This window comes from Lycorma delicatula, chromosome 6 (assembly GCF_047948215.1).
Source record: "Lycorma delicatula isolate Av1 chromosome 6, ASM4794821v1, whole genome shotgun sequence".
Taxonomy (NCBI): Eukaryota; Metazoa; Arthropoda; class Insecta; order Hemiptera; family Fulgoridae; genus Lycorma; species Lycorma delicatula.
The window spans coordinates 139,593,403-139,603,431 of NC_134460.1; the positions used below are offsets into that span (position 1 = coordinate 139,593,403).

General features: G+C 38.7%; 1 protein-coding gene across 2 annotated transcripts in view; it reads right to left on the bottom strand.

The window, feature by feature from the left end:
* The window catches only part of Echs1 (Enoyl-CoA hydratase, short chain 1), a 33,207-nt gene extending 31,164 nt beyond the window's left edge, over positions 1-2,043 (bottom strand). Inside the window, exon 1 of one of the 2 annotated variants that reach the window (XM_075368646.1) lies at positions 1,829-2,043. In XM_075368646.1, coding sequence (XP_075224761.1) covers positions 1,829-1,937 — 109 coding nt within the window. In that variant the 5' untranslated portion in view covers positions 1,938-2,043. The remainder of the gene's footprint in view (positions 1-1,828) is intronic. The other variant, XM_075368644.1, reaches the window with a different exon arrangement.
* Between the last annotated feature and the right edge of the window lie 7,986 nt (positions 2,044-10,029).

Below are 10,029 nucleotides of genomic sequence, written 5' to 3' on the forward strand. Positions count from 1 at the left end.
ATAACAGTCATATATACAAGTTGGCAGACAAGTTCTGGCTAGAAATTTATAATGAAATTTCATATACATTTAACATTGTACAACTTGTGTTACATGCTATTCAAGGTAAACGTCGCAATAAAATCCAACAATTGGATATCATATTCAATTCTACTCATCAGTTACTTATTACAACTATTTCTTACTTTTTAAAAACAAGGCAAAATTTTATTGAACACTTTCTTTGATAAATCAAAATGATCTCAAAACTGATTGAAAATGCCTTACATGAGTATTAAAAAAAACCCAGCGTAAAAAAAAATCAACAAGTAAAAAAAATAATCATTCCATGTAATCATTGCCACCAACAATCACAGATTATAACATATTTATTTATTAGCAGATAAGATTTTCTTTCATAAAATGTATTTGTACCTTTCATGTGGTAGAATGCTGTTCATCAAATCAAACAGTAATAACATCATATACATTACATTTGTTTCATAACGTATGCAACAAACTGTCCTTGTGCTACAAACAATGACTCTAAAATCAATCACAGAATTTCAGATGAATCCCAGTCAAACCATTTACAACTTCACTCATAACAGAACCATCAGATGGCTCATCAGAGCTACTCCATAAACATAAATTATTTTACAATCCCAGCAAATATAGCTACAATATTAAAGGGGAAAGTACGGTGAGCATGTCAAAAATGTAGTAACAAATTTTTTTTAGTTATTAGTCCCTATCAGAGGTTTGATTGTAACTAATTCAACCACTCTAGAATATCCTCCAGTACAGATCTAGCCAAAAGGTTTATGGTGCAACAAAAAATGTCAACAATCATACCATTGGTAATTGATAAGAAATCTGTTATGAAAACCTGACCCTACTCTTAAATGACTATCTCAATAACCAAACCAATTGCAGCATACTAATGTAAAGTCACTGATAAGTTTTGAGCTGCTACAATCTTGGAACAGAAATACTCTAATCTCCAGATAGCAGGGTGGAACAGATTCCCACTAGCAGGGCAGGAATTAAAGCAATCTGCATGAGATTGTTTACATGCATTTTGCTATCCTGCAGATAGGTCTCCTTCCCTTCATTACCAATCATGCTTTTTTCCTTATCCCACACCTTTCTCTCAGGTTCTTGCCTAGATGCTCTAAATTTGTATAAGTAGAAAAATTTTTTTGAGATACTTTACTTTTAATACTGATGGTGTTTACTCTGTTTATCAATCAACTGGAAGGGATTTGTTTTCTGTGTTTGTATGTAAAAATATCTTTAACAGAAATTCTACTCATTCTTAATGAAATAGATTTTTCCAATAAAACTGATTCTACCCACTATCAGATTTTTATGTAAAAGCCCATCCCATGCAACATATGTGAAATTTTTGACTGTCAAAGATTAATACACTGCAGCATTTTTAAATAGTTATATCATTGGTTATAATCACTTGCATATAATTGAAAATGTAATTTTAGTATCTTCCATAAAGGAATACACGGTAATACCAATTTTTTTGAAGAAATTAAAAGAATAAGTACAAAAAACACTGCTTAACTACCAATCAAGTGCACATGCAAATTCCGAGTTACAACTACATATAACCGGTGAAAGGCAGCCTAACCTAAAATACCTATACAATGATTTCAGTTCTATAATTTCAGTAAATATAATATTCTATTTTATATTAATAGCAAACTATTTATATAACTATTGGACGTGCTTTGTCCAATACATTTATTTACAACTTCACAGTTTAAGATAATTCCTACACTATTAAGTTAATAACAGTAAAAAAAAAACTAAAATACGCTGATGTAATACTAACTTGAGAATCTCAATCCTATTGAAGTTTTATAGAACCCTAAAACAGAACACTGAATAGTACTGTTCCGATTAAAGTTTTTAAAAATATTCCTAAAAGCTAATGAAGTCATAATTAAATGTAACAGTGAAACTGTTGGAACACGAAAGAAACTTAAAAACGATAAAACTAAATTATTACAAAATCATGAAACGACCTTGCCCTCTAACCTGTACTTATCTCTCTCCTATAAATTCTTTTAATTTAATTGGTAGAGCTACTACAAGTATTTTTAATGATAATTACGAACACGCTATAAATAGGAAAAGTCTAAAGATGAAAGAGCAAAGTAATATTTAAAAAAATTTAAGCGAAATAAATTTTAAATGAATCCAACCACTCAGCAGTAGTAGTCTAAGGAAATAATTCTATAATTAAGCTGTGGTAGTAGCAATATCACAACGCGGGTAATCCGAATTATCTAAAAATATCCTTTACTCTAATCAATGTATTAACTTACTTAACACAGCAATTTAATTGTTATATTCCTCGGGAGCTTTGTTTGTCAGTATGAGATTTAAGTTTGTTGAATGATCTGTACATTTTTGTAGTTATTAATGTGGCACAATGTACTTCTTTTCTGAAAACCTTGGTAATTTTGTACATCTGTTGGTTGATGTTTTATCATTAAGTATTTTCCATCAGTATTTTTGCTTTTCATTTTCTCTGAATATAGACAGTATTTGTATAATTGAAGACAGACATAAACTTGTGCTAGATTTTTCATTACTGGTGACAGCTATACTATGTATATACAAAATGATTCAAAGAAACGGGAAGTATAAAAAATTAAATAACGTTAATGAAAAATTTTTTTAGAAAATGAATTTTATTTCATGTAATTGTACAAATGTTGCCATTTTAGGATACATACATTTTAGTTTGTTTTTTAAGATGACATCTTGCAGGTGACCTCCTCTTCTACGTAAACACTCACGAAGTCTCTTCGTTAAATTGTTCATGGTTTGACGTAACATCTTAACTGGAATTTCCGAAATTGCTTCTCGGATCTTTGCCTTCAGTTCTTCCGTTGTAGCAGGTCTACTGTGGAACATTTTGCTCTTAAGGTGACTCCACAAAAAGTAATCGCAAGCTGAGAGATAAGGTGATCTGGGAGGCCATCTAATGTCACCATTTCGTGAAATGACACGTTGTCCAAACAATCGGCGTACAGCTGCTATCGATATTCGTGCAGTATGTGACGTTGCTCCGTCTTGTTGAAACCAGGGTGTTAAGAATTGGTGGAAATCTCTTTTGTTGTTCCACAACAAAGGATTCAAGCATGGCTACGTAACGAGCCGACGTCACTGTAATCGCAAGACCGTTGTCATCCTCAAAAAAATAAGGGCCTATAACACCGTAAGATGACGTAGCACACCACACGGTCACTTTCTGGCTGTGCAACGGACGCTGGTGTAGCTGCGTAGGATTTTCTTGTGCCCAGTATCTGAAATTTTGCTTGTTAACAAATCCACTGACGTGGAAATGCGCTTCGTCTGACATCCACAGTTCGTGAACAAACTCTTCGTTATCATTTATCTTCTGAAGCATTACATTACAGAATTGTGCTCGCACAACTGCATCGTTCGGTTTCAGTTCCTGGACGAACTGCAACTTGTATGGATGGAATTGCAAGTCCTTCACTAACATTCTTCGAACATTTTAACTATGCAATTGTAAAGATGCTGAGAGACGACGGATTGACCGATGTGGACTTCGTGTGATAGCATCTTGTAAAGCTTGAACATTCTGTGGTATACGGAAGATGACAAGCAGGATACTACTTTGGTGAGGTAAATGGAGAGAACCATGGAAATATGATTTTCTCTACTAGGGGGTAGCATATTTTTAGACAATTTGAATTGCCCACATTGTGATATTGCTACTACCATAACATAATTAAAAAATTAATTCCTTAGACTATGGTACTGTTGATCTTGAGATTTTCAATGCGTGTTTTCTAAATAGATATATATACATATAAACTGTTTTACTTCTTTTTTATGGTTTTTTTTCATTTTTTAACTAATTATAATATAATTCACTTATTATATCTGTAATTTTGTTTATTACTAACAGAATGAATTTTAAACTTATAAAAAAAATAATAAATATTAAAAAAATAAATATAAAAATGAATCGATATAAAATCAGGAATGAACATATAAGAAATGACGCCTTGGTGTAGCTCAGTTGGTAAAGTGTTGTAAACTTCTCTACTCCCCTGGGCCGGACCGACTCGATGGTATTACGCCACCCAGGGGAGTGTCCGTTACTCTAATAGGCCCTCCCCACCTACCGGCATGGCAGGTCAGGCCTACCAGTTGGCTCTTTTGAGATTTTTTTTTCCTTTTTTAACTTAGTTAAGAAAACCTAACAGTCAACCCAAGGAGTCCTCAGTGGCTCATCGAAACCAGCACACCTCAGCATGCTGGCTCTCACCGCTGAGGCTGTCCACCCAAACTACAATCTAAAAACCTGTATTCCTTTCATCTATAATTTTTTGTTTAAGGACTGACCTTATGAACTCTACAACCTTTCTCCAATTCTCTACCCTACTGAGCATATGATCTATTATCTCTCTCGGAGTCTTTCCGTCAATACCAGCATTGTATCTTAGCATTTGCCATTTTTGGCAATTCAGGAAAGTATGCTCTACATCGTCACATTCGTTACAATACATGCATGTAGGTTGATCTCTTTTGCCAACTTTGTGGAGGAATTCATTAAAGCACCCATGGCCAGTTAAAAACTGTGTGACGTGGTAATCTATTTCTCCGTGGCGTCTGCCTGTCCATCTAACTATATCAGGAATCAAGGATCTGGTCCATCTGGCTACCCCAGCCTGCAGCCATCTTCCCTGCCATATATTATTAATATCTTGCCTGACTTCATTATCCTGACTTCATATACCTCTCAACCCTGTGTCTAGCAATGAGATCAATAGGGGACACACCAGAAAGCACACAGAGGGCCTCATACGAGACCATTCTGTAAGCGGATGCTACTCCAAGCAATACCCCATCCTGTGTATCTTTTTTAATCTGTCCTTGTTCCTGTTAATAGTCATAGCGGGCCACCATGCAGGAACCGCATACAAAATCGATGAGACTACAGTTTGTCGCAAGTAGTCTCCTTTTCGATACCCTAGGAGCTCTGTGCTTTGACATAATAACGTTCAAGCTTTTAATCGTTTTCTCTGCGCTATGACAGACGTTCAACACATGTTCAGTGAAACGACAATTTCTTTGCAGAGTAACTGCCAAATATCTCAATACCTTAACTTCAGCAATGTTATTACCTTCTATATATATATCCACTGGTTCCAACACTCTTCTACTAGTAAATTTGATATATTTGCACTTATCCACCGAGAGCTGTAGTCCTCTTGAATGCAGCCATCTACCGACTATTTCGAGTGCTGAATTTGCCTTATCCTTTACCTCATCAATTGTTTTGGCCTGAATGAGTACTGCCAAGTCATCAGCATAAGCCAAAAGCTGAACCCCTTAAGGGTTCAGCAGGGTATGTCTGCTGGAGGGCTCCATCAAAGGCCAGGACCCATAACAGTGGACCAAGCACTGAGCCTTGTGGCACACCACCGCACATGCTAAAAAGTACCTCTTCTTCTTGTGCATTGACTGCACACCTTCGATCTTAGAGAGGAGTATCTTAGATACTCCTCTACCTGTCTCCGCAAGTATGGACTAATTCCTTTCTCTACCAGTGCTGTATTTATATGTTTCCATGTGATGGATCCAAACGCATTCTTCACATCAAGAGAAACAAGTAGAGGAATACTTCTCGTCCGCCTAGTGCCGCTTCTAGCTTCATCAGCCCAGTTCACTACTCTGTTGATAGCATGTACGGTGGATCTACCTCTCCAAAAACCATATTGATTTGCACTAATTCCAGCACCCTCCTCCACCTCCTGCACAATGCGGCCAGCCAGCATTTTTTCAACAACCTTCCCCATCGTGTTGAGAAGGCTCAAAGGTCTGAAGGTCAGTTGTCCCCCATTACCTGTGTTCTTGGGCAAGAAGACAACTCTAGCCTCCTTCCAACACTCAGGGAAAGATTTATTAATCAGCCCGTGGCTGGCCACCTCAAGCATTTCCCATGGCGCAATTTTAATAAGGCTCTTGATGATTGCCGCTGGAATCTTGTCCGGTCCTGGACTTTTCTTAACGGCCAACATGCCCCCAGCACATTGCAGCTCACTTAAGGCAAATCGTCTACTGTCACACTCAGTAGGGATACTCTCCTCAACCGTCATGCGAGTAAAAAGACTGGGTATTTGTGCTTCGGCACATTCTTTTGTAAGAACGGGGAGACATCTTAAAAATCTTTTAGTAATAATTTTGTAGGCCATCCCCCATGGATCGTTATCTAAATCAGCACATAACCTAGCCCAGTGCTTTCTTTTTTCTCTCCTTATTGTTCTATTAAGGGCTCTTCTAGCTTCAATTATTTAATGGATGCTTCCTGATATCTCTGCCCACCTACTAGTCTGAGCCTTTGTTTGATGCGTCTTTTAGCTTGTAACGTCTGCCTCAGGTACGCTATCTCTCTTGTCCACCAATAAACCATATGCTTTTTGACTCCATTACGTGACTCCCTGTCCATTTCCTGCTTGATAATGTTAGACAATGCTTCTGGCACAAAGTTCTCCATCGTTGACAGTCTGGCAGCCACTCTGTTGGTTATCACGTCTATTTGATCAACGGAAAATCTAAGTACAGGAGTTTGATCATTACTCTTGAAACTAATGTCCTCTAGAATCAACATCGTGGCATAATGGTCGCTTCCTATGTCCTGCTGGAGGATCTCCCAGTTTCACTGTTGGCTCCTCCATCTAAAACAGCATCTAAAACATTTCTCCCCTTCTTCACGCATAAAAGCTCTACAATTTACCCAGCCTATTCGTAACCGTTGTTCTACCATTTTACAGGCTGCCTTGTAAGATGTAATTACAGTCACATTTTTGGTTTCAGCAAAACCTGGTCTTATAGAAGAGATCTTAACCTCGTCAATATCGCCAATCCTTGCCGTAATTGCGGCCAAAATCTCCTTCTCAGTGATGTCGCTCTCGACATCCCTAATATGAACAGTCGTACGCCGACCAGCTCTAGTCTTTAGATCCACTTTTAGATCCGCCACCTTATCTTTCAGTATACTCGAAAACTCTGCAGCACATTTTGAGCCCTGTATTCTGACCAGAACCTCTTCGTTTTTTCCATTTTTTAATGAGATTACATCTTTAACGTCGCCTCTAGCTACAGCCGTCTTCATTGCTCCCAGGAGCTCTGCGTATGTTTTGCCCTCAGACTTAACTACTATTGTCCTACTATCCTCCGCAGGTGGAGTAGCCTTCTTTATACGTATTTGTCCAGGCCTGACCTGCGTGGCAGTCCCATCAGTATGTAGGGTCAAAACTTTTATCATGTCCTCTTTTTCCCTATTCAAGTACGATACAATCTTCTTCATATAATTGCTGATGTTATTGTTCGGCAGAACAGATTAGTAGTATTAGTCGAGATTCTCCTCAGAGCTTTTAATATAATATACATTGTATTTTTTTCATCCATGTTAGAATCATAAAATATTCTATACTTGCTTCGTCTCACCTCTGTTTGTTCACCCAATACAGATTGCTCGTCTTTTAAGATATCTCCAGCCTCATATATAGCACATGCTAAAAAGTACCTCTTCTTCTTGTGCATTGACTGCACACCTTCGATCTTAGAGAGGAGTATCTTAGATACTCCTCTACCTGTCTCCGCAAGTATGGACTAATTCCTTTCTCTACCAGTGCTGTATTTATATGTTTCCATGTGATGGATCCAAACGCATTCTTCACATCAAGAGAAACAAGTAGAGGAATACTTCTCGTCCGCCTAGTGCCGCTTCTAGCTTCATCAGCCCAGTTCACTACTCTGTTGATAGCATGTACGGTGGATCTACCTCTCCAAAAACCATATTGATTTGCACTAATTCCAGCACCCTCCTCCACCTCCTGCACAATGCGGCCAGCCAGCATTTTTTCAACAACCTTCCCCATCGTGTTGAGAAGGCTCAAAGGTCTGAAGGTCAGTTGTCCCCCATTACCTGTGTTCTTGGGCAAGAAGACAACTCTAGCCTCCTTCCAACACTCAGGGAAAGATTTATTAATCAGCCCGTGGCTGGCCACCTCAAGCATTTCCCATGGCGCAATTTTAATAAGGCTCTTGATGATTGCCGCTGGAATCTTGTCCGGTCCTGGACTTTTCTTAACGGCCAACATGCCCCCAGCACATTGCAGCTCACTTAAGGCAAATCGTCTACTGTCACACTCAGTAGGGATACTCTCCTCAACCGTCATGCGAGTAAAAAGACTGGGTATTTGTGCTTCGGCACATTCTTTTGTAAGAACGGGGAGACATCTTAAAAATCTTTTAGTAATAATTTTGTAGGCCATCCCCCATGGATCGTTATCTAAATCAGCACATAACCTAGCCCAGTGCTTTCTTTTTTCTCTCCTTATTGTTCTATTAAGGGCTCTTCTAGCTTCAATTATTTAATGGATGCTTCCTGATATCTCTGCCCACCTACTAGTCTGAGCCTTTGTTTGATGCGTCTTTTAGCTTGTAACGTCTGCCTCAGGTACGCTATCTCTCTTGTCCACCAATAAACCATATGCTTTTTGACTCCATTACGTGACTCCCTGTCCATTTCCTGCTTGATAATGTTAGACAATGCTTCTGGCACAAAGTTCTCCATCGTTGACAGTCTGGCAGCCACTCTGTTGGTTATCACGTCTATTTGATCAACGGAAAATCTAAGTACAGGAGTTTGATCATTACTCTTGAAACTAATGTCCTCTAGAATCAACATCGTGGCATAATGGTCGCTTCCTATGTCCTGCTGGAGGATCTCCCAGTTTCACTGTTGGCTCCTCCATCTAAAACAGCATCTAAAACATTTCTCCCCTTCTTCACGCATAAAAGCTCTACAATTTACCCAGCCTATTCGTAACCGTTGTTCTACCATTTTACAGGCTGCCTTGTAAGATGTAATTACAGTCACATTTTTGGTTTCAGCAAAACCTGGTCTTATAGAAGAGATCTTAACCTCGTCAATATCGCCAATCCTTGCCGTAATTGCGGCCAAAATCTCCTTCTCAGTGATGTCGCTCTCGACATCCCTAATATGAACAGTCGTACGCCGACCAGCTCTAGTCTTTAGATCCACTTTTAGATCCGCCACCTTATCTTTCAGTATACTCGAAAACTCTGCAGCACATTTTGAGCCCTGTATTCTGACCAGAACCTCTTCGTTTTTTCCATTTTTTAATGAGATTACATCTTTAACGTCGCCTCTAGCTACAGCCGTCTTCATTGCTCCCAGGAGCTCTGCGTATGTTTTGCCCTCAGACTTAACTACTATTGTCCTACTATCCTCCGCAGGTGGAGTAGCCTTCTTTATACGTATTTGTCCAGGCCTGACCTGCGTGGCAGTCCCATCAGTATGTAGGGTCAAAACTTTTATCATGTCCTCTTTTTCCCTATTCAAGTACGATACAATCTTCTTCATATAATTGCTGATGTTATTGTTCGGCAGAACAGATTAGTAGTATTAGTCGAGATTCTCCTCAGAGCTTTTAATATAATATACATTGTATTTTTTTCATCCATGTTAGAATCATAAAATATTCTATACTTGCTTCGTCTCACCTCTGTTTGTTCACCCAATACAGATTGCTCGTCTTTTAAGATATCTCCAGCCTTGTATTTAGGTCTTCTGGACTCGTCGTCAATCACAAGGACTCTGCTGACGTCGCTCAAACTGCAGGTGTCGCCTACCTCCGAAGGCAATTCAGTGACCAGATTTAATTTAATCCTCAGTGCGCTCGGCCATCTCTTTGGAAGAAGTTCTATGACCTCTTCGTGTGTGAGTTCTTTAGAGAGCATTTGTTCCATGTCGTCTTCTCTATAGATAACATCCGTCTGTGTGGCCTGCGTGATTTGGATCAATGGTGCAGACAGTTCGGTCAATGCATTTAGTCCATTGTAAATTTTCTTCAACTCTATTTCATGCATAACTATGCATCTGTTCAAGCCAGGACCCATATGTTGTTTCAAGGCCACCATTGTGAGGCCAAGTTGATATATAAGACTGCCCAATGT